Source organism: Pelobates fuscus, chromosome 9 (genome assembly GCF_036172605.1).
Source record: "Pelobates fuscus isolate aPelFus1 chromosome 9, aPelFus1.pri, whole genome shotgun sequence".
Lineage (NCBI taxonomy): Eukaryota > Metazoa > Chordata > Amphibia > Anura > Pelobatidae > Pelobates > Pelobates fuscus.
Window position 1 is genome coordinate 133,146,692 of NC_086325.1, and position 25,315 is coordinate 133,172,006.

A 25,315-nucleotide genomic window follows, 5' to 3' on the forward strand; every position below is an offset into this window, starting at 1 on the left:
TGTGCAGTGGCAGCGTCAGAATACCCTACCATACACTGCTGATTTAGGCGCATGCACACTTGTAGAGTGATTAAACCCCACCCCAATACTGAGCATGCTCACTTGCAAAGTTCCAGCACCAGAGCGCATGCATGCGCACGCCACACAGTAAGTATCCCATAACCCCCCTCTTGGTGGTTCGCAGGCTTCCCACAAATATAAGCCAACCAACAACCGATTCGACCTTGCTTCCGGTGCGGTCGTGTCACTGGAAGTGATGGGGGTAGGGATTTTTTACGGGGTAGGGCTTTTTGATAGAGCACCAGTCCTGGTAATAACAGAGCCATCTATAATTCCACTGTTCAACATTTTTTTTTTTTTTTTTGCTTGAGCCCTAAATATGTATTTGTTTTAGAAACACCCCTAATTTAATCTATAACCCACACAACAGTAATTCAAACCATTTGTTTCCAATTACAATATGTATACTAACTGTACCTGAATTTGCCATCCAGTAATTGAATGCAAAAAAAAGCTTCTTTACCACATTCTCCCACTAGGGGTCACTCAAAGACCACATTACTTTGCCAGTACTAAACATGTCGCTGGGCGACTTCTTCGGTAACTGTCCTGCCCCATCCAACATGGCGGCGTGTGGACTTCCGTCGGAACCAGCATGGCGGTGCCCATGTCATGAAACATTAGCGTGAGAATGGCGGTTGAAGTGAGATTGCCGGTGGCAAGGAAGCGAGTTACTGAATCGGTGCAGTTAGACAATACCCGGCACCTGGTATCACCCGGGGACACCATCACCACTGACACCGGGTTTATGAGGTGATTTTGGACACGTGCATGGCCACATGTTATAATCACAAGTACACATGTTGTTAAAATGATCTAGGTTACATTGTTTAACTCAGGTGGTATGCCACGTTCTTTTAGGACAAGTCTGCTACCAGTCATTGAGAAAACAGAGTATTGTTTCAGATGTGGATGCATTTCACTGGAGTGCTGTATTTTATGTACTGTACAGGCACACTTTATAAATCTTTACAAAGGTAAAAGTGTATTTTAGCGTATTTTATTATTTTTCAATTTTACTAAAATCATATAGCGTATTTAATTTTATTCTAAACAGTCAAAATATTGTAATGAGAACTCTTAACTACAGTAACTGACTCTTACAACAGTACTCCCACCTCTGATGCTCGCCTTCAAGATTTCTCAGGCTGCACCATTCCTGTGGAACTTGCTTCCCTCCTCCGTTAGATGCTCACCCAGTCTCCACTTCTTCATAAAAGCGTATCACTTAAACCAGTGATGGCGAACCTATGGAACGCGTGCCACAGATGGCACGCCGGGCCCTTTCTGTTGGCACGCGGCCATAGGTTTGCCATCACTGCAGAGTAGGAACCTGCCTGCCCGAAACGGCAGGCGACTACTCTGCTTCCGGTTCGGTGGTCCGGTGGTGGCAAGTACTGCTTCCGGTTCGGGAGGCAGGGGAGGGATCTTTGAAGCAGCTCCCCTGTCCTCCCGCGAGCAAGCTGTGTGGAGCGTTGCTGCGCGTTACCATGGCAACGCTCCACACAGCATCGCGTGGGAGGACAGGGGAGCTGCTTCAAAGATCCCTCCCCTGCCTCCCGAACCGGAAGCAGTACTTGCCACCACCGGACCACCAGGGATGACTGTGTCCCCCCCTCCTTCATTAAAGGTAAGAAGGGGGGGGGGAGAAGATAATAATTTAATATACTTTTTTTTTTTTTTTTTTTAAATGTTTACCCACCCCACACCCCGTCCCCACACACACAGCACCCCTACCCCCCAGCACTACCCCTACCCCCCACACACACAGCACCCCTACCCCCCAGCAGTACCCCTCCGCCCCACACACACAGCACCCCTACCCCCGGCAGTTCCCCTACGCCCCCAGCAGTACCCCTAACCCCCACACACACAACTCCCCTACCCCCCAGCAGTACCCCTACCCCCAGCAGTACCCCTAACCCCCACACACAGCACCCCTACCCCTCAGCAGTACCCCTACCCCCCACACACACAGCACCCCTACCCCCAGCAGTATCTCTACCCCCCACACAGTACCCCTCCCCCACACACACAGTACCCCTCCCCCACACACACAGTACCCCTACCCCCCCCACACAGTACCCCTACCCCCCCCACACACACAGTACCCCTACCCCCCACACAGCACCCCTCCTCTCCCCAGCACCCCTCCCCTCCCCCACACCCAGCATCCCTCCCCTCCCCCCTACCCCCACACACAGCACCTCTACCCCCCACACAGCACCTCTACCCCCCACACAGCACCTCTACCCCCCACACAGCACCTCTACCCCCCACACACAGCACCCCTAACCCCCCACACACAGCACCCCTAACCCCCCACACACAGCACCCCTAACCCCCACACACAGCACCCCTACCCCCCACACACAGCACCCCTACCCCCCACACACAGCACCCTTACCCCCGCCCAGCACCCCTACCTCCCCACACAGCACAGCACCCCTCTCACACACACCACCCCTCATACACACACACAGCACCCCTTACACACAGCACTCCTCACACCCCCCCACACACACACCACTCCTCACACACACACAACAACACACACACACACACACAGCACCCCTCACACACACACAGCACCCCACACAGCAACACACACACACACAGCACCCCTCACACAAACACATACACTACACTCCTCAATGCAGTATGTGTGTGTATTCAGCAGTCTGTGTGTGTGTGTGTATTCAACAGTCTGTGTGTGTTTGCGTGTATTCAGCAGTCTGTGTGTGTGTGTGTATTCAGCAGTCTGTGTGTGTGTATGTATTCAGCAGTCTCTGTGTGTGTACTCAGCAGTCTGTCTGTGTGTGTACTCAGCAGACTGTCTGTATGTGTATTCAGCAGTCTTGTGTGTGTGTATTCAGCAGACTGTGTGTATGTATTCAGCAGTCTGTGTGTGTATGTATTGCATTTGTTGGAGATACTTATAAATATAAGCTTAATTTTATCTATTTATATCATTATTTAAAATTTGTATCATTGAACTCTCTGTTGTTGTGTTCTTTTAAAACAAAAGTTGTTAATTAGTCCGGACAACAGTACGAGTTGTTTTTTCTAAACTTAAACCTCAATATTCAGGTTTAATTGCCGTGTTGGCACTTTAAGGAAAAAAAATTGGCATGTATTGCGGTTTGGGCACTCGGGCTCAAAAAGGTTCGCCATCACTGACTTAAACTGTTAATAGCTCCTGACTGGTTCCTCTTCTGCAACTGTCACTAGTCTAATACTATCCTTACCTTTTGTGTCATTTTACCCCACTCCCTCTAGCATGTAAGCTCATTGAGCAGGGCCCTCAAACCCCCTATTCCTGTGTGTCCAACTCGTCTGGTTACAACTACATGTCTGTTTGTCCACCCATTGCAAAGCGCTGCGGAATTTGATGGTGCTATATAAAAAACATAATAATAATAATAATAACTGACTCTTAACCGGGTCCATTCTATGGTACACAACCATCCCGTCAATCATTAAAATTATATATACACAGTTATTAACTAAAGTCTGAATTGGCAGAGTTTCATAGTGACAAATCTATGCCAAAGTAGCGCAAACAGAACTTAGCTGACTTGGTGCATACATTAAATTTGGCTATATTGGCATCAGGTTTAAAATTCACACTTTGGTTATTGCCAATGGGATATTGCACCAGAAGCCAGTCATTTGCAAATAAAGCCACTTGCTTTTTCTCGTTCTTTGAAAACTGCTCTGCATAAAGTTTCTCATCCACTCATGGGTGAGAAATACTGAGCACGTTTACTTGCTTTTTTTTCTTACATATTATGCAACTTTGTTTTTTTGATCCGTAAACGTCTGCTGTGGAATAAAATAAGTAACATAACCAGGATTAGTTTAGAGGTCTCAGCCATAGCTGAGATGTTCTTCACTCCTGGGTCAGGACCAGAAATTATGTCCCCATTGGTTGAAAATTGCATTTTGTTTTCACCCAAGCCACAGACAAGTGCTTGCAAAACATAGTTTATTGTAGTATCTGTGCTTTTACCAGTACAATTGGATGGGTCTAAGGTGTTTTTTTTTCCATAGTTGTAACATTATATAAAAGAAAAGTCACCAAGCCTGTGTTATTTTGTCGACTAACGATTTTAGTCAACTAAAACAATTCAGATGACTTAAAAGGACTCTCCAGTGCCAGGAAAACAAACCGTTTTCCTGGCACTGCAGATCCCCTCTCCCTCCCACCCCCCATCCCATGTTAAAACCCCTTCAATGACTTACCTGTATCCAGCGCTGATGTCCCTCGATGCTGGGTCAGGCTCCGCCTACGCTCCTCCCCCGCCGGCGGAAGAGACCTATTGAGCATGCGCGGCCGTCGGCGGGGGAGACCTAATGCGTGTATTAGACCTTCCCATAGTAAAGCATTGAATAATGCTTTCAACGCTTTCCTGTGGGGATTTCAGCGATGCTGGAGGTCCTCACATTTCGTGAGGACTTCCAGCGTCGTTATAACACACTTTTGTTTGTGTTCTATGAACACGGAAGTGTCCTAGTGGCTGTCTAGTAGACAGCCACTAGAGGAGGACTTAACCCTTCAAGATAAATATTGCAGTTTATGAAAACTGCAATAATTACACTTGCAGGGTTAAGGGTAGTGGGAGTTGACACCCAGACCACTCCAATGGGCAGAAGTGGTCTGGGTGCCTGGAGTATCCCTTTAAATACGACACAAATTACATTTTAATCAAAAGATTATGACTAAAACTAAATTGAAATTTGCTGCCAAAATTAACAATGCACAGACGAGCTGTGGAAGGGGCAAAAGAGACAGACCAGGGCTTGGGAGAGAGACAGCTAGAGGGGCTGGGCAAAAGAGACACAGCGGGGCTGGGGAAGGGGCAAACGAGGATTTAACATTGCTTCGACTAAAACTATTCATATGACTGAAATGGCTTTTTAGTTAAAAGACTATGACTAAAACTAAATTTACATTTGCAGACAAAATTAACAGTGCACCAAGCAAGTATTACACATATTGTGTGCCCCTGCAAAGAGGAATAAGCATAGCTACCCTTTAGTATTTAAGAAATGGTTAATAAATCCACCCGGCGTCAGGTTTGAGCACAGCAGATATGTTTAGAAGCCCTTTTAATATTTATTTGTAAGATTTTTTTCGTGTTCCTAAATGTGAGCAGTTTTACATATTTTAAAATCTGTGCCTATGTGTTTTCAGAGGTCATGGAACTTATATGGAAGATGAAAAGCTTTTAGCATCAGTGGCCGGTGTGGTAGAGCATGTGAACAAACTTGTATGTGTCAGAGCCTTAAAAACCAGGTAAATTCAATTGGCATGTTCTTCCTGCTATTCACAATTTAATGAATAACCCTGTTTTTTTTTTTTTCTTTTTCTCAAGATATAACAGAAATATTGACTCGCCTTATTCTTTCCTTTTCCTTGCTAGCCTTCTTCGGCTACTAACGCCATTCCTATGATACCTAGATGCCATTTCAAGCTTATATTGCTGACTTATAGAAACTTAGAATGTGACGGCAAATAAGAACCATTCGGCCCATCTAGTCTGCCCAATTTTCTAAATACTTTCATTAGTCCCTGGCCTTATCTTATAGTTAGGATAGCCTTATGCCTAGCCAACGCATGCTTAAACTCCCTCACTGTGTTAACCTCTTCAGCTGGAAGGCTATTCCATGCATCCACTACCCTCTCAGTAAAGTAATACTTCCTGACATTATTTTTAAACCTTTGCCCCTCTAATTTAAGACTTTCCTCTTGCTGTGGTAGTTTTAATTATTATTTTCTATTGTAATTATGGTTACTCTTTTGATTTTCCACTAAGTCCTCAACCCCTTAAGGACCAAACTTCTGGAATAAAAGGGAATCATGACATGCCACACGTCATGTGTCCTTAAGGGGTTAATTTGCTCTCCATTTCATCAAAATACAATTTCCATTCCTTTTTATCTTGATTTACAAAACTCTTTCTAACTCTCCTCCTTCCCATGTATATGCCCTTAAAGGTCACGTACCGGTTCTCATTGCCACTGCTTTCCACCTCTTGGCTCATTAAATTCCTACTCTCACAGTTTGCAGGCACTTCCTCAAAACAAAAAAAGCAAAAACACAGGTGGAGCAATCAAATATACTTCCCTTTGTCTGGATATATTAATATCCTACTGAAAAAGGGAAGAGAAAAAGGACGCAATAGTCTATTTGTGTCAAACTAAAACAATATTGGTGAAATGTGAGTCCTAAGCACTCATATGTATGTAGCTAGTTTAACCACTTGGCTCTAGTGTATATCACAATAGGATTTCTAAAATTAATCCTGGTCCCTCTTCTAAGGGGTGATTTGCAGCTTGGTGGATGATAGATAAATAAGAGACTCCATAGCAAAATCCTGTATGATTAATTATTAGAAAATATCAACGCATGCAATCACATGGTCCTGGATCTAACAGCAACTTTACCATATGGGTAAGTATGAGGAACCATGGTCACTTCCACAGGGCACTTGATAAAATGTATTTATCACTAAAAACCATTAAAATAAACCACCAAAATCCAATACCCAATTGGGGACATGTGATAGATAATGTCCAAAATGCGTTTCGTCTATTGAAGGCTTGGTATGCCTGCTTCCCTCATGGAACGCTATTTATGCCACCCTAATTGACCCTTAATTGGTTTCAGGTCCCCCTTCGGCGTGTCCTGCTGCGCAAATTGCGTTCCTGATTCTATTTCATTCAATCTTCTAATTCATCATACAGGATTATATTTATCTAGCACCCATCAAGCTGCAAATCACCCCTTAGAAGAGGGGCCAGGATTACCTTTATAAATCCTATTTTTATGTACACAAGAGCTAAGTGGATAAACTGTCTCTATCCCTGTGAGTGTTTATGACTTACATTTCACCAATATTGTTTTATTACCATTAAAAATGGGTAATGGTAACAACCCCTGGATGTTGGGCTAAGGTAACATCCCCAGGACGTACTTGAAAACCAAAATAATTTGAATGTACCGTTCCTGGTTAAATACTTTGTTATTATTATTTTGGTACAGCTACCCTATTGTGTCCCTTTTCTCTTTCCTTTTTCAAAAGGATAATAATATATCCAGACATAGGAAAGTATCTTTTATTGCACCATCTATTGTGTTTTTGTTGTTACTTTTACATTGTAAGTTAAGGGGATCTTGTACAGGTGTGTTGAGCATTTAAGGATAATCACTATTAAAAGGTATAATCCTATATTTCATTCCTCAAAACAGATCTTTTACTGCTGATCTCGGGTGATCTTTTATGTTTTATAAAGACCCCCGAAAGTGACAGATGTGGTGCAGGTCCTATTGCCGTGGGGTTTTATAGCGAGACTCTGCATCTACAGACTCCAAATTAGGGCAGTGGTCATGGTGCTTGGCGTAACTCTTTGAAGCCTTAGTAGCTGAATTTGAAACCCAACCGAGTTAGAAAATGTCTCTTTTTACCTTGAATTTGAATTCTCACGTTAGTGCAGCTCTTGTGGGCTTTGGTATTGATCTGTGATGATCTGGTACATTCAGACGCTTGAACGTCTGTATGAAAAGTCACCTATCAATCACTAATGCATGAATATTTGGTTATTCCTTCCGCAGTGCTATTTACAGTCAGGTGAGCAGGGAACCTTGTGCTGGCCAAAAAACTAAATAAATTGTATAATATGATCTGGCTATGCCAACATGTTAGTCAAGTTAGGCTATATAATAAAATCTGTTCAAGTCTGTGCAAAATCTAAACAGAACAGATTTTTGCCAGCCTTTCCCATAAACAGAAAGTATTAAAATCCTTCATTAATTACTTTGTCTGTCTTTGAAAAATTCACGCTCCATAATTTTCCAATGCTGTGTAAAATCCCCCTACCGTCATGAGATTGTTCATTTAAAGTGTGCTATAGACTCACTTGGCGCTAAACTGAAACTGGTGTAAGGTTTTATTATTACAAAAAAGTGCTAGTCTTTAAGCAGATTATCAGAAGCAGAGTATGTCTCGCGACCTTTCAAATATGTTATAACATTTTATGTTTTGTTCAGATACAATGGAGAGGTTGGAGATGTTGTCGTTGGCCGCGTTACAGAGGTACAGTTACTTTCTTTATCAATGTTTGCTGAGTTAATTGGGATATTAACTACTGAAGTGTCAGTTAAAGAACTATTGCTAGAATGTACTATAGGTTTGTTTTCGTTTTTGTTTATTTTATTTTATTTTTTTTAAGTTGGTACTTTCCAAATTATGTGAACTTGTTTTTTTTTTATTTTGGTTTTCTACCTCAATTTGTATCTACAATTCAGCTTTCATATGTTCATTTTTGTGATTTCATTTAAAAAAAATTTTTTTTTTAAAGCTGAAACATTTTTATTTTGCGTGCATATTTATTTTGCCCATTTTGAAATATATGCTATTTTTTTTTATGTTTTGTCTTTTATCCATGCTGCAAGCGGCATAGCTTATACAGTGCTGGGCCAAGGAGCGTGTGGTTTGCACATTAATTGCTCCCTCACAGTCCTGCTCTCACTAATGAGCATCGAACTGCGAGGGAGCCATTACTGCGGCTTGCACCTGATGGAGCTGCAAACCACAGGCTCCAACACTAGGGTGTCTGGGCTGCTATGCCTCCCACATAGGCTGTCCTCCTCCTCCTGTCAGATTGGAGGGCAGCATCGGGCTCTGCAGCAGCATATCGATCTGCTTGCTGCCGGGCTTCCTGCTCTTCTCTGGGTCCTACTGCTCATGCTCTCACCTTTAAATTAAAAAAAACAAAAACCAAAGCCCTCATACTGACAAACACACTGAGGTAGGGCAGAGGGGGAGAAACTTTAAGTAGGGGCCCACTATTTCTATTTAAAAAAATTTTGTGGGTCAGGACAAGTGGATGGCTTTTCCACTTTATTCCCGTGGACAACTAGATAACATAAAATATAATTCCACACCCCTGTCTAAGGGACATTTCTAGCGGCATATTACAGGTTTATTCCAGGCAAAAAAGCAGATTTTTTTTAAGAAAACACTTTGTAGTTTTTGTTTTGTCAGAGTAACCCTTATTAACTTGCTCCCCCCACTTTTGAAAATAGTGAGGGGAAAAAAAAATAGCTAAATCATACTGCAGTTCAAGCCTCAAAATCAAGTTCTCCCAACTGCCCTCCGGTACTCCTCTTGGGACATCACCCCCTCCCTCACTGGTGAGGAGCCATGTCACCATTGGATATCTCCAGCATGCTGTGTGTGTGTGGTCACGATGGACGCCAACTATGCACAGAATTAACATTGAATAGTCTGGTCAGAGCGCTTGTTCCAGGCTGGCAAGTGACACCTCCGACGTCAAAGGGGTTAAACTCTGAAACTCTGCACAAAGAGACAAGCACCATGACCACCTCAAATCAATGCTTTAATTAACACGTTAATTCCACCACCTTTTTTATGTTTTAGTTATACTTTCAAAGAAATCAATTAAAAGTACAAAGAAATATATGCTCTTTTTTTTTTTTTTTTTTTGAAGCTCATTATTTTTCTGCAGTGAGCTCTGTTGAGACCAGGTAGTAGCCTCTGTTGAGACCAGGTAGTAGCTGAAAAGCTTTTGACTGATCCAGGCTTTCATTAACATTAATGGAAGAACTGAACGTATCTCTGCAGGGAGTAACTGAATATTAGCAATTTCATTCACTATGAAGCATAAATTAAACTGCTCTGATATATGTAGAGAGGCTCAGCAGCAGCTTATGGGATATGTAGTTTAGCACTGTAGGCAGCACTGTAATTAAAGCGGCACTGTCATCCTGAACTTACCTGTCTTTAATTGATTCCTCTTCCCCTCCACTCTCAGGATCTGTTCTTCATTTCTTTGTCTGCTCTAGTTTTCTTTAAAACATAAGTCAAAGTAGGGACCGGGGGGAGGGACCAGAAGTCTCTACTGTATTAGGAATACAGATTTGTATTCCTGACACTATACATTCCCTTTAAAACTAGGAGCAAGACTCTTGCCATAGGCCTAAATTAATGGAAAAGTGGGATGAGAGCTTTATTCTACAAATCTACACCTGCACTGGACAAAGTAAAGATAATAGCACCTAATACTGAATGTCTGAGTAGGCAGGTGTGATGTGCTGTCTGCAAGCGAGTGAGTCTTCATGCTTTTATATTTTGACTGTACAAACACTTCAAGCACCATAACCTCTACAGTGTGCTGTAGTAGTTATGGTGCCCTGGTGCCTCCCCCATTGTCAAACCGTTTTAAAATGGTTAGACTTCTTACCTGGAGTCTGCCTGGCTCCGCTCCCTGTCTCCACTACTTCCCGTGGAGAGCTGGAACCTCCTAAGCAGGAACTTCCATTAGCTCTCCGTAGCTAAGCTATGTAGGGCTGGTCAACTGATCGCTCTCAACCAATGATTTAAGCCTTACACTCTCAGTAGGGAGTAGTGCAGGAAGGGAACAGCACCTGAAGTGGTTATGGTGCTTGCAGTGTTTCCTTGAAGTATGTATTGGGGGAGACTTATTAAACTGTTCTGTTCTAAAATGTGGAAGCCAACGGAACCAGCAGGCTCATTTCATTGATGCCTCTTACATATTTTTTCACCACTTTAAATCTACTCTTGTTTGCATGCTGTTTTGAGATGTCTCCTCCCCACTCTTTCTAATTCACTGCCCGTGCACTGCTGAAGCATGTGATGCCATCATACTCCTTGCATTTCTTTTCCAGGTGCAGCAGAGGAGATGGAAAGTGGATACAAACTCCAGACTGGACTCCGTATTGCTCCTTTCAGCTGTAAACCTTCCCGGAGGGGAACTGGTGAGTGAACAGAGCGAAGTTTCTCATCTCAAAGTTCTAGGTTTTTCCTTTCAAACTACAATTCTCTTAAACCTTTTCCATACTTTGTTCTTTGGTTTCCAGAGGATTCTGGAAGTTGTAGCTTGCCATTGAAAGTCGAGGTATTTGGGCAGCCGTGCTGTAGGAGGTTATTAGTGCTTGGGCATTATTTTAATCTATCGATTGAATCTGTATCTATATCAGTAATGTTTGTGCTTCGTGTACTATTTATCCATGCGATAATTATTTTGCTAGAGCCCTAGCCCTATGGCCACATGATGGGACCTGTTTCAACCTCAAGGAGTGTGGGTATATTTTATTTAGCAGCAGAGTGAATGGATAATCGCTTTTTGGAATTATCTGTACTTCCGAATGCCTGGTGCTGTTTGTGCCAAACATTGCAAGTTAGTGTTTCGATGTACACCTAGCACACTCTGTTAATCCATGATCACGCTCCTTCTCCTGATTTCTACGAGCATGTGAGTGATTAGTGCTTCCATAACCCTTCTAGTTTGTGCTCCGTCTCCCATTATAAGGACTAAAGGGCTTATCACACTTACTGTTTTATTGAGCTCATCAGCCCCTGTGTAGAAAATAGTAATTGGTCTGGCAGGCTGTAATCCTTGTTAGCCATAGTAATGGTGTAAGCAACGGTATCCTGGCTGAATAGGCTATCAGGGCCACGGGATCACTAGGCAGCACTGAAAATCCTAAACCGCCGCAAACCTTCCACTGCTTGTGGGCTGCAGGGTAAGATTTAATTTGTCACATGACCATCACATTCCCTAATATGTCAGAATGTAAGGTTGTAAGTGAACACAGGTAAACTGCATCACCAGGCCGCAAATGAAGGTCATGTGTCCAGACTTCAACAGGTTGGTAAAATCCAAGCTTTATTCCAACCAATTTCAATCACACAAGGTCATCACAGCAAATCGTGCACAAGGAGGACCCCCTAAGGGTTTTGTCTCAGGCACTTTCTCAGACGCTGAAGAAGAGCATTCTTGGCACGAAAGGTATAATGGCCTCCCTCTCTGCCTCTCTCTGTGCACTGTTCCTTGCTGTGATGTCCTTGTGTGGTTTATGTTGGATGAATTAAAGCTTGGATTTGACCTAACTATTCACGTCTACACGTGTGTCCTCCATTTGGAAACTGGTGCAGTTCTTTTTGTTTTCATTGGATGGAGAACCCACCTACTGGACCTGGAAAGTAAGAACATATGGACTTTTATTTGCTACAATTAAGTTTTGACTTCTGGACTGAGGTTATGCTTGATCACAGTAATAATAACTATTATCTCCGTTAATTGGAGATTGTGGATAAGTGTTATTGCTGGGAGTCAGTCCTCTGCCCCTGAAAGGCTCAACTCAAGAAATCTTTAGGGCCATGCAAAGTCAACATCAAGTTCTCCAACTCCTGTGATGTCTGAGCATTGTAGGTATAGTAGTTTAGTACCTCCTGAAAGCCTGACGTTGCCTGCCCACTCCTTGAACTTTTGCCAATAAGGTTATTGTACCTGTATCCCCCTGTGCCAATTTAACATCCAGCTGTAATTAGATCATCTTCCTTTCTCTGCCACAAAGTAACCAAAGGCACGTTTTGCACAGCACAAGTGGTTCTCCGGGGAGTCTCTTGGCAAGGGCCGTCTCTCCGCTTCATTATAGGGCAGATTGCTGTTACGTGCCTCTTTTTCTCTTTCAGAGACGGAGGTCAGCAGAGGACGAGTTGGCAATGAGGAGTTACCTGCAGGAAGGAGACTTGATCAGCGTATCCTTTGATACAGCAGGACAGCTGGCACAGTCTCACAGGCTTTGTCGTGCCAAGCAGCTGAGGTCTGCTTTGTGGCACATGTGCTAGTGCAGCATATTTCTACACAGATGAGAAAATGTTACTGCAGGGGTTGAATAGTTAGAGATTGGACACACAAATCCACTTCGGCAAAAACGCCAATTTAAATATCACTTTCGTTTGAGGGGGTTATTTTCTAAAAAGGAAATTGTGTGGAACTGGCAATGGAATTTTAGCCTAAAATAGTCACATTGGAAAAAAGCTCATATGTAGTTTTGCTTATTTATGATAGGAATTGTGAATTATTTGTACTCTCTGGAAGAGACCACAAAACGGCCTGCGAGACCTCTGAATTCTTCAAAAAAATTTTTGAGGAAGCACAAGGTGTTTTTGCTCTAAGATTCAAGTTTTTTTTTCTTACATAGACCTACACGAACAAAGTAGTTGCTACTTTTTCGTTTGTATGTCTTTTGATTGAGCTGCAGTTTTATTGAAATTCCGATGCAACTTTAAGATGGATTTTAATTTGGTACAAACATATTCTGTCTAAGATAATCTGAGCTGTCACCACCGGTTAGTCTGGTAGAGCTGTCTTCTCCCTACTTATCGTACTCTCTCGTAGTAACCAAATCCCTTAATAGTCTGTTGATTTAGGCTCAGTGATGGAAATTAGTTTTGCAATTTTCTTTAAATTAACAGTTTGGAGATCAAATATGACTGGCAATAGAATTTAACTTTACATCATAATATTCTCTTTTTATTTTTTATAAAAATAAATTAAATTGAAGCCATGACTGCCAAGATGTAATCTGTACTTACTAAGGAATCTTATCATTTATTCATTACCACTGACATTTTCAATATGACATTTTATTTTATCCTAATAGCTAAGAAGAAGGGCTTAGCTCCTGCCTGAAAAGTCACTGGCATAGTCACCCAGTTTTATCTCTTCTACGAATGAGTGAAATCCCCCCACCCCACCCGCTCCCCCCCAAAAAAAAATACAATTTTAAATACTAAAGAATAGCTGCATAACACAATTAACAGGAAAAAAATAAATGAGTATCAGGATTGGCATGCTGCTTCAAGAGGGCAAAATGGTGTAAAATGGTTTGCCGCATTACGTGGGGAAGGTGTCAGGATACTCCTATTATTCGGTAGTGGTTTTCATAGTTTGAGTAAACCTTGAATTAAAAGAGATGGGTAAAACCTAGAGAAATGTGCATTCATTTCAATGCATTCCTAAAGTTGACATCCCAATTGTACATCTTTATAATTGCTTTTATTCAGGGATTTTTTTTTACCTTAAAACCTATTTATTGTCCTCTGGTTCCAATTGTACATGTGTCATTAAGAATGGAAGCTCAGAAATGATAATTTCAGAAAACTGAAGTCAAAACATTCAGTATCCTACAATCTAGCAGGGATTTCACTTTCAGAGAATTTAGAATACATGTATTTTGTGATGCTGCTTGGAAATTGACCCCACTCTCCACGTTTGTAGCTCAAATTCAGATAGTTTTTTTTTTTTTTACAGCTGGGATTTAAAAAGGGACATTGGCATTTCAAGTACCTACTGAGTAATTTCTTAATGAATTACTTTCTTTCTGTTTTATTCAAAGAATTTTCAGAGCTATAAACCACAATTAGGGATTATTCTAGTGTAAATGACCGAATAATGTAAATTCTATTAAAGACAGGCGCCGAATATTTGCTTTACTTTCTTTACTCAACCATTTCTTTGCTGCTGTGAGGTTTAACAGTGTAAAGTAACATTTCTACCAATCACAGTAAAGGGTAATGAAGCTCCTCCCACCTACTCTTTCTTATGATGCAGCCGCACCAATCGGAGACAGTGAAGTAATGATAAACTGTGTCCTCAACCATGTAAACCAGGAAGGAAGATCAGCTGGATTCGAAACGGCATGCAGAGGGGTCAAACAGAATGTTCATCCTCGAAGGAAGACGGAAATCGTGCAAGCATATCATCAACACAATATTCAAGGCATTACATAAGCACCAGGTAACATCTGCAACATTAAGAACCAGTTAACATCTGCAACATTAGCTTACCGGGTATGCACAGCACAACCGAAAGACTAAGCTGAACAGAATACAAGGCATCTGATGCAGGAAATCCAAACCCACCTGCAATAGAAGTAGTCCACACCCAGTAAAAAGGGAGGGAACAGAGGGTGGGAAAATATTCGCCTCCTGTCTTTAATAAAATCTAGATTATTCGGTCATTAACACTAGAATAATCCCTAATTTTATGGCAAGACAGGAGCAATATAATTAGAATAGACTCACCTGGAGGGTAAGCAGCAAAGAAGGAGGAAGTGGGAGGAGATTCGTTACCCTTTGTTACCGACACCTTTACTGTGATTGGATGAATTTTTACTTTACACTGTTAACCATTTCTTTGCTGCTGGGAGGTTTGAGTAAAGAAAGTAAAGCAAATATGAAGCCTCCTTGCCGTAAAATTTAAAGCCATCAACATTGACTTCAAAAACTGTCATTTTTAAACATTTTTCTACTTGTGGTATTGTCAACCTTAAAAAAAAAAAAAAATAGGGGGCCTTGGTGACAGGTGTGTTTCAGTATCTACCCTATGTATGAGTTACCTTGACAACAAAGTGGTCCTTTGTCTAAAACCTTAAAACCGTGTTTTTTTTTATTTTTTGTTTTTTATTGTTCTCTGGTGCTAAATCATGCTACTCTTAGTCAGGAAATAATCCTTCTGACATTTTGCAAGAATCCATAATCGGCTAAAGAAACACCGTGGAATTCACGGGTTTATTAAGAGTTCTTGCCATCTTTCTGGATAGAACATCAAGCTTCAGAAGGTCAGGACATCTTTTCTACAGTCTTTCATATCAATTAGTGGTTAAGTGGCAGGAAAACAAGAATTGTTACTTTTTCTTTCTTTATATAAGCAGTTGTAGAAACTGTTTCCCTATAAAGAAAATTGATTTTTTTTTTTTTTCTGGACTTTAAGTGGGTCTGGTTTCTTGGGGATACTAATGTTGCTCAGACAGTAGAAAACTTTTAGATAGTTTAATAGCTAGATAATCATTATAACCCCTGTCCAGCAGCCTCCTTCATCCCGCAGCAGCTCCCCTATGTCTGAGATCATCTGGACAGATGATCTCGGCCAATCAAAAGCGTCTCTATTCAGGGCCTTTTTGTACATGCGTCAAAAGGTTTTTTTTCTCATAGGGAAGCATTACTATGCTTGTATATGGGAAGACTTACCAGTGAATGTGAACTTAATTTTGTTACTGTCTTCATTGTCAGCCACTAGAGGCACACTGAATGACAAATGTAAATATTGCTATTTGTCGCAGAACAATGACAATATCTTGGTACTATAACCACTACATTAAAGGATTACTATAGCCACCAAAACAACTCTGTTGGAGACTGTTTGACAGCTGCTAACTGCTATACTGTACCTTTAACTGTTCATTGAGTGTTTGCATTTACCATGGGAAAACTTACAACAGTTATTTGGTGTAGCTTAGGCTGTTCAGAACACAAAAGGAAAGCTCATTTTCTGTTTATACTTCGACCTGCTGATTGGTAAAGCATTGAAAACATTAAAAAAAAAAAAAAAATATATATATATATATATATATATATATATCCCTCGCCTTTTCATAGCAGCTCTAAGTGATTTGAGCAACAAATCTATAAAACATCACTGCTGGAAAATCGCTAATGACCAGTCAGGTCTTTTTAACACTTATGCGCGAGAACTGGGTAACTATAATAATGATTTCTGACTGGCACTGCAGAGGAATATGAACTACGTATCCCATGATTCTCAACCAGTCTCACTCCCTTAAGGGCACTGTTAATTTGTTTTTAATTTCTTGCTGTGTGTTAAGAATTGTTAACTCTGCAGCATTTGATGGCTTGTGTCATCAAAATGTGAGTACATTGTCGAACGGCAAAGCTGCATCTTTGGTTACAGTTAAGTGTGCAATAACCCAGTGAATTTCACATGGGACTTTTAAACATTTCCATGCATCTAGAAACCCACCATTCTCTGGAATATAAGAATGTTATAGTTATTGCTGTTTTTCATTCCTCCCCAATGCAATCCATATAGAAAATCATAAATTATATAAATGAGTGCAGTAGTCCCAGTGGTCTCGGGATCACTCAGGGCTGTAACCCCTAAGTTGGGTAAATGGCTTCACTAGATTCCAGGTGGGAAATCTAAGGTCTCTGACCAGAAAAGTGCTGATCTAGGATCACCTGCGACACAGCAAAAAACCCTCAGACTCCCAAGCCTCTGGTTAACTCTATGTAATCAAAAAAATGCATAAAAAAATACCATCTGGAGGAGTAAGGAATATAATAATATATTATGTAAAAAAAACTACAATATCAACTATACCGTCTGGTTACACCGCTGGTAATTTCATACCAGGGAAACTCTGGTTTAAATCCCAATCAGACCCACCATACCAGTATGTGTCCTTGGACAAAACACCTAACAATTACATGTCTACCTCTAATTCTCATAGATGGTAAACTTGTTTGAGCAGGGCCTTCAAATATAGTGCTGATGAATATATTGGCACTAAACAAATGCTAATAATGATAATAAACCAATAGAGTATGTCTCCTTGTCAGAACAAATCAAAACATATACAGGTTAACAGACTGTGTCCCTAACCTGCAGATCACCAAAAACTACCAGATTTCACAGTCTCTTAATTCAATGTGTGCAAAATATCCTCAGACCGCTTTGGTGTTATATGTAAACTTTATTGAATATGAGATTCATACTTAAAGGGACACTTTAGACACCTGAAGCTGTTCACCTTGCTGATGTGCTTTGTGTGAAGTTTTTTTTTTTTTTTTTTGGATTTTTCATTCATTTTTCGTTTTGCAAAAAGTGCAGAAATTAGCCTTGTTACATCCCCTAGCCACCAATCAGACAACTGGTCCTGTTACTTCCTGGTTTGGTTAGCTCAGTGGAGCTAAACTGAAGAGGCATCTTGCAAAGACTTCTCATTGAGCTGTATTGGGAAGTCTGTGATTGGATAGCAACAGAAAGTCTGGGCGGGGTTAGAAGGAGAGGCCTTGCAGATTTTGCATGCTGTTTTTATATTATCTCAATAACATTTTTTACTTCTCTCCTTTCATCCCAGTAAACACTATTTCAAAGGTGAGTAGTGCAGCTGAGGTAAAAAAACTAATCCCACTTGCCTTCACCCTATCACCCCATGATGCGCCAGGCACTCCTAATTTCTATTGCTTTTATATTGGTCTCAATATATGAAACTCTTCCGAACTCTTAGATTCTTGCTGGACCTTAATACTGTCTAGTTTGGAAACCATTTAACCCCTTAAGGACACATGACATGTGTGACATGTCATGATTCCCTTTATTCCAGAAGTTTGGTCCTTAAGGGGTTAAAAAAAATAAAAATGTGTCCATCATGAGCAAATTGCATTTTTTGAGCTCATTGTTAAATTGGATTGGGTAGGAAGGCTTTATCCTTAACTCACAGACACAGGCAGAGGTTCAGGCTGTATACTCTGATGGAGCTCTCTCAATGCACACACGAAGTCTCAAGTATGGCAAGGTAAGAATTACATCTGTACGTCTGTGACTTTAGCTTATATTTATCTATGTTCATATTTAAAGAACGTTCCAATGTTAGAAATACGTTGATTTCGAACCTTGGCGTGTTCCTTTTCTATTTCAGATGTAGGGCCCCTCCCACTGCAATCTCCAACAGTAGGTTTATCCATGTTCTAGCTGCAGCTATGCTCCGCCCCTGGGAGATCATTACTAGTGATGATTTCCCAGCCATTGCATTGCTCAAAGAGGGGCGGTGGGACACCGTGTGCATGGACAGCAATGCTTCTTAAAGAGAAACATTGGAACTAATACATCTCTATGAGAAGTGCTCAATGTCTGGTATGCAGCCGAAAGGTGTTACCAAAGGGGTTTATGAAAATGCTGTTTTCTCTTGAAATCGGCACATATATAAAATAAGACAAGGCTAGGCTTTTTTCATCACAATTTTCTCCTAAATTTGCAACTCTGGTGTCAAAACTCAACATATCTTGAACAAACCTTGATGCATTATAACCAATTTCATATCAAAATAAAGAATCCAATTTACCGTGGGAGTGATACCGTGGCAACTACCAACTTTCATGGAAGAAAAAAAAGTGTGAGGAAATTGCACTTATAATCAATAAAAAAAAAACTCTATACATAAACAAAGCCGCTACCACACTTACGTGAGTCCCTCACCAACTGCACACAGAGTAAGGTTAATGGAGATAAATGTAAAAAGTAAAATGTACTAAGTGGTGATGGACCAAAGGGAATCTTATTTGGAGGGCTTAAAACCACCCAAACCCACAAGGTAGATACAACTGATTGAGAAAGCCACAGATAAGGGCAAAACGCGTCTCAGGAGGATCCAGCACCTTAGACTTCTTTACGATATACTACTTTTATTGTGTTTTAATATACTTTATGTATTAATAAATCTTATTTGCCAACATTGTCTGGTGCCATCTTCAGAATCTACCTCTACAGCAAAGAAAGGGTAGTGTTCCCTTTTAAGAGACACCAGGTTGTTTTACTCGGAGCCAAGTTTTGAGGCTCATTAAGAAGGCGAGCAGGTCATTGATAGATTAATGCACGAAGTCACTTTATATTTTGATGTACTTCAGAAGCTGAGGCTTCCCTGTGTTTTATTGTCTCCCCTCTTGAGTGTGTTCAACACAAAGACAGAAGAGGGCCAGTGTAACCATAGTACACAATTGCCAGAGCGATTTGAGCCTATCCCGTTTGGCTCTACATTTGTGAGTGAATCACTAATTATTATCTTGTAACACCTACTAGATTAGACTTTATTGCACCATAGTGTATTTTCCTTTATATTACAGTTCTTATCGTACATGATATCCCTTCTTGCATAAGGGTAAGTGTGTTACATCCTATGTACATTATATAGTGCTTCACTGTATGCACTGGTGGTAGCATCACCACTTAGTACATTTATCTCCATTTACCAACTTTCATGGACTGTGGTTTATACCATTAGACTGATCGTCTGTAAGTGATCGCAAATGATTATGACTTAACCCCGGAATTATTCTTTCATGAATGTCCTTCCCTTAAGGACCCACGACTGAATAATTCCGGCGTACCCTGGAGTCTCTTCTTTAACAAATGTTGGCCTTGAAAGGGGAATTGCGAATGAGTGGGGCACCTAGAACACCATGCCCACATGTCCTCAGGCCAACAATCTATCACATCATTTGCTTCTCAGATTTGCCTAACTGTAATTTGGATGCATTTGAAGTCTGACATATGACACACATTATTTGTTGGTTTTCTTTTAGCTTGGGCAAGGTGTCCTTGTTCAGGTTTCTCCTTCATTGATAAAAAGACGGAAAACTCACTTCCACAATCTGCCCTGTGGAGCGTCAATCATTCTTGGGAACAACGGCTTTATATGGCTCTACCCTACTCCGGAGCAGACAGAAGATGAAGCAGGGGGGTTTGTCACCAATCTGGAGGTAAGTCTCTCAGACTTATAGTGACCCTGGCGTAAGAATTATCATTCTGCTCTTTGTATCACAAACTGTTTACAGAATTCCCTCTAAGCTGTATTAGCAGCAGGGATTTCCTCAACTGAATCTCCCCCCAAAAATGAAACAATTCAACTCTGCAGTTTGCATTGAATATTTTTAGTTCCTTTGCAAACAGCAGGATATAGTTAATGTGAAGATTCTTACTTTTACTGTTTTAGTGCTGAACTGCCCACTTCTGTTTCATTTAATTAGATTCTCCAGAAAAGGCTAATAAAATGGCTGCCATTTTGTAAGGATTTCTGTATATGTGCCTGCTCCTAAATTCAGTATTATTCTTTGCACTCCGACAACTTGTCAAGCTGTGCATGTATGTACATTTCTCCCATTATCCTATGTACAGTAAGCTGTAGCCATTGGGTTCAAAGCTAAATCTCTCCATTTCCAGTGCGACCCATCCAACTAAACAGTGTTTGGCTAATTTTTACAATGTTGCAACAAAAACAGAGAATATGTTCTGTCTGCAAGAGAGATACAGCAATCCTGGACAATCGTTTTGGGTCTCATCAGCGAGGTGTAGCGGTTACTCCTCTAGGAGCAGTGTCCACGATTGGATTACCCTTTTGAACTTGGGGAGAGCCAAGTTAATGCATTGCAGCAAAAAGGGAAAACTACGGAGTTCCTCTAAACTTTTGTTCTCATATTTTCTAATTTTACAGTGACATCTAGAATTATTCTTAACTTGCATACCAGCAAACTGAAAGGAACTTTCTTTGTATAGATAAATTATTGTTTCATCCGTTACAGCCCATATTGGCCAGTTGTATCAAGAACACCATCACATAGTACTTCTGTATTTATTAAGAAAGTGAACGCAAGTAAATATTCCAATGATATTTGTAATTAAATGACTGTATCACGTTCACAGCCAATCTCCTTAACTGATCGAGAAGTGATTTCGCGGCTACGGAACTGCATTCTTGCCTTGGCTGCCCAGCAGATGTTGTTGTACGATACCAGCATCCTCTACTGCTATGAAGCTTCCATGACGCACATGGTATGTTTCCAGTCCAGTGCTCGCTATTTTTTTGTCCCTAAAATTGCTGTGGTTTGTGTTTTGGCATTTTGATACACCTGTAGATTTCAAAAACGCATGGGACGTACTGAGAGCTACCTCAAGGGACAAATAGCCTTCAGATTTCTTATTCTTATATCTATATGGTTTTACATCTACCTTCATAGTATGTGGAGTTTATTTACTAAACTCTTAATTGTACCTGTTTTTGTCCAAATAGCAAAAAATAAGCTAAAGCAGCTGAGCTATAGAGAAACTGAGGATCATTATCATTTTTTGGTTATTGCTCTCCTATCTGGATTTAAGTTGGTTACAATTCTAAGTTTAGTGAATGAGCCCCTATGTTTGTGTGTTGCACATTCTTCCTGCTGCATCAATTATGTCTCCTTAATCCTGGAGGAAGTTCAGTGTTTTCTGCACCACCACCCACAAGAAATCAAACTTTAAATGACATGTAAATTTGACCAGATATGGCAAGGTGTTGGGAGTTCTACAACATTTGATGATCTATTTGTTGGGCACCACTGATTTAGAGCATATCGTAATGTTTTTTTATTAAAGAGGCTGTGAGATGTGTATAAGGACTCCCATTTCTAAGCTGCTAATAGTGTTGATCTATTAAAGGATCACTCTAGGGTTAGGAACACAAACATGTATTCCTGACCCTATAGTGTTAAAACCACCATCTAGCTCCCCTGGGCCCCTCATGCCTCCATAAATATAGCAAAATCTTACTGTATTCAAGCCTGAAGCTATAACTCTGCATGCTGTTTGCCTCAAAAAAACAAGCAGCCTGCTGACATAATCAGAAGTGGTAGCCTGATCCAATCACAGTGCTTCTCCATAGGATTGGCTGAGACTGACAAAGAGGCAGATCAGGGACAGAGCCAGCATGATTCAAACACAGCCCTGGCCAATCAGCATCTCCTCATAGAGATGAATTGAATCAATGAATCTCTATGAGGAATGTTCAGTGTCAGCATGCAGAGGGAGAGGATACTGAATGTTTGGGTGCATTTTAGGCAGACATGACCCAGGAAGGATCTCAAACAGCCACCTGAGGAGTGGTCAGTGAAGTGATCACTAAGCTGTAATGTAAACACTGCATTTTCTCTGAAAAGACTAATGATTCCACTCACCAGAACAAATTCAATATGCTGTAGTTGTTCTGGTGACTATAGTGTCCCTTTAATTGTGCTATTTGAACATATAGAGAATGCATAGATTAGCAGATGATTTAAAAGGGAACATTTTTTTTTTTGCCTTAAGTTTGATTCTATACGTTAGCTGCATGCAGGTGCACTACTAAGAATTCTATATAACCCGCCGAAGGAGGTTCTATATGGTAAAACTAGTCAGCCGGTCAGCTAGAGCAAAGTATAGACAAAAATATTTTTAAATTAAATCTGGGCTCCTGTTAATGTATGCAGAGTTCCCTTAAGGTGCAATAAGAAAAGAAAAAGAACACCCCAAAACATATGGATAAAGTGAAATATGGCTTTTTAGTTCTCTCTCTCTCTGTACAATTTCAGACGTAGGCTGCTGTAGACAAACTTAATACTGCAAAGGTTTATTGTGAATTTGCATTTAATGCCGTGGTCACAATCCACAGTGGTTTCTCCAGGGGTGTGGAAATTTAAAAATAAAACAAAAAAAACTCACATATCCAAGGGTAGCCCAATGTGCTTGTCCTGCTTAGGGCATGGTTATTCACTAAACTTGGAATTTTCCCAGATTGGAACGGAAAGAAAAAACTGAGGCCAAAACAGCTGATCTGTTTGAATTCTCCAACTCTGATAGTCACAACATGCTATTTTTTTCCATTAAGATTTCATAAAATAGCCTGTTCTGACTATAGCGGAGTTGGAGCATTTTTACAAATCAGCTATTTTGGCCTGAGTTCTTGCTTTTAGATTTCATCTTGGAAAATTTTGGAGTTCAGTGTCTCACCCCCTGTCCTCCCCCATGGGCTGGCTTCACACAATGTATGTTGTGTGTGTCTGTGGTGTGCAGGCTCTACTTTCTCTGTGTGTGCTGGCTGTATGTTTGTGTTTATGTTACATCTCTTAGTTTTGCCAAAGCCAAATATTGGGGTCCAATACATGGAGCACATGCCTCCGACCGCGACCTCTGAAATTGCTCCTCGCATTTCCCGTACTCACTGAGTCAGAGTACATGAGTCAGATTGTGCCAGAACCACTGAACCACTAGAACAGTTGTGGCCCAAACCCTGCCCTCTCAATAGCAGCCCAATAAGCCTGCCCTGCACCCTGAACTGCATGTCCCGGGCGTCGGGCGATACAAACTCCACATCCTTCCTCCCTATGATGTGACTGTATACAAATTTGCTTCTGTAGATGTTTACCAGTGATAAACTTACCAGTAGCATCTATTCATATCCTTTAATTTACAGATCAAAGACATACTGAAGATTGAGGTTATTGAAGATATAGTGCTGGAGACCAGGCAACGTCTTGTAGAACAGGAAAGCTAAATCTTGGTTCTCGGTTCCAGGTTCCATACCTAATTCCATGCAAGACCCATTAGGCCAAGTGAATAATTACCTTCAGATCTAAGATATACATTTCTGGTGCAGACATTTTCACTTGCTTTTCTGTGTAACAATTCAACTGTTCCATTTTTGTTGTTGTATTCATTGTTTCTGTAGCTTCATTGAAATATTAAAGTATTTTATTCTTCATAAGTGACAGCAGTCAAAATCCACCGAATGTGACCCATTATACCATCTTGGAAGCAACCGTACTCTGGCATTTATTGCATATGTAGTCTCCTGCTACATTTTTCACCACAGTGACGCAGAGTAGGTTTCGCGCACTAGAGGGCTTTTGGGGTCAACTGTATCATCAAAAAAACAAGTGTACGTTATTCCACAAAGCATCAGAACTTTCTAATGGTATGCTAATTATTTCATGGATAAATTCTGTGGCTTTTAGCATATTTTTAATGATAAATTCCAATTTCCAATATGGTAGTTTCTGGTATAGGTTCCTAATCCAGCTCTAATTCACACCAGTTGTTTATGATTTAATTGCTTCCCAGTTCTAGCTCTGCAGCATAGTTACAGATCTATCTACGGATTTATATAGTGGATAAATACAAGTTATGACTCTGTGCCATCTCTGAGAGCTTTAGTAATTGCTAGAATAGAGCCAAGCAACGGACCATGGACAAAGCTACAACAAGCTCGACCACCATGGATAACACCACCTGGATTCCTCCTTCACTCTGAAAAATGTGTAAGGGTTAAAGGGACACTACACTGCCCAAATCCAAAATATATTTAAAAAAAAAAATCTTACTTGTAGATATACTTGCATTTTTTTATTTTTTAGATGTATATCTAACAGCTTGCGAGAACTGCAGATCTCCAATCTATAGCCTTTGTTACCAGCCTCTTAGCTTAGCTACACTGAGTTTAGCTACACTGAGCTAAAAAGCTTTAAAGTGCGGTAGGTGTTTGGAGTTGCCCTGTAACGAGTCGCAATTGGCAAGAATTTGAGAAGGATTACAAATATGTTGCTTCCATTCCAAAATTGTTTACCCATATGCAACTTACCACTTGTGTGATGAATCTAAAGACAGGAAATGGAACTGTATTCCTAAAATACTTGGAAAAGGCTGAGCCGAATCATAAAAATTCAATACAGCAGATATATTTTTTGTTGACAGGTGTGGTGTAAGACATTTTGCTTACTATTTAAATGGAATTTGCCCGGTTTTATGGTGGCATTATTCCCACTTCAAATTGTTTTATATGTGATCATTTTCTAAAATAAAATTTTAAAGTTTGTTAAATGTGCGTACTTGTCACATTTGTAATCAATTTTTTTCCCCAAAGTTAAAAAGAAATTCAAACCAAAGGCGTTGTAGGTTCCAAATGAAATAGGTTTTCTTTGAAGAAATGTATTAGTTATGATGCAAGGTTATCTGAATTTTTGTTGGTAGTTTAGTCTTGGGATTATAGCTAGAATTC

The 25,315-nt window shown here is 40.6% G+C and overlaps 1 protein-coding gene across 1 annotated transcript; it reads left to right on the forward strand.

The window, feature by feature from the left end:
- The first annotated feature begins 598 nt into the window (after nt 1–598).
- On the forward strand, nt 599–25,137 carry EXOSC2 (exosome component 2). The gene is made up of 9 exons (XM_063431296.1): nt 599–813; nt 5,258–5,359; nt 8,114–8,159; nt 10,775–10,864; nt 12,585–12,650; nt 18,206–18,274; nt 20,058–20,234; nt 21,175–21,303; nt 23,735–25,137. Exons 1-9 carry the CDS (start codon nt 692–694, stop codon nt 23,813–23,815), a joined length of 882 nt encoding a protein of 293 aa, XP_063287366.1. The 5' UTR covers nt 599–691; the 3' UTR covers nt 23,816–25,137.
- The last annotated feature ends 178 nt before the right edge of the window (nt 25,138–25,315 follow it).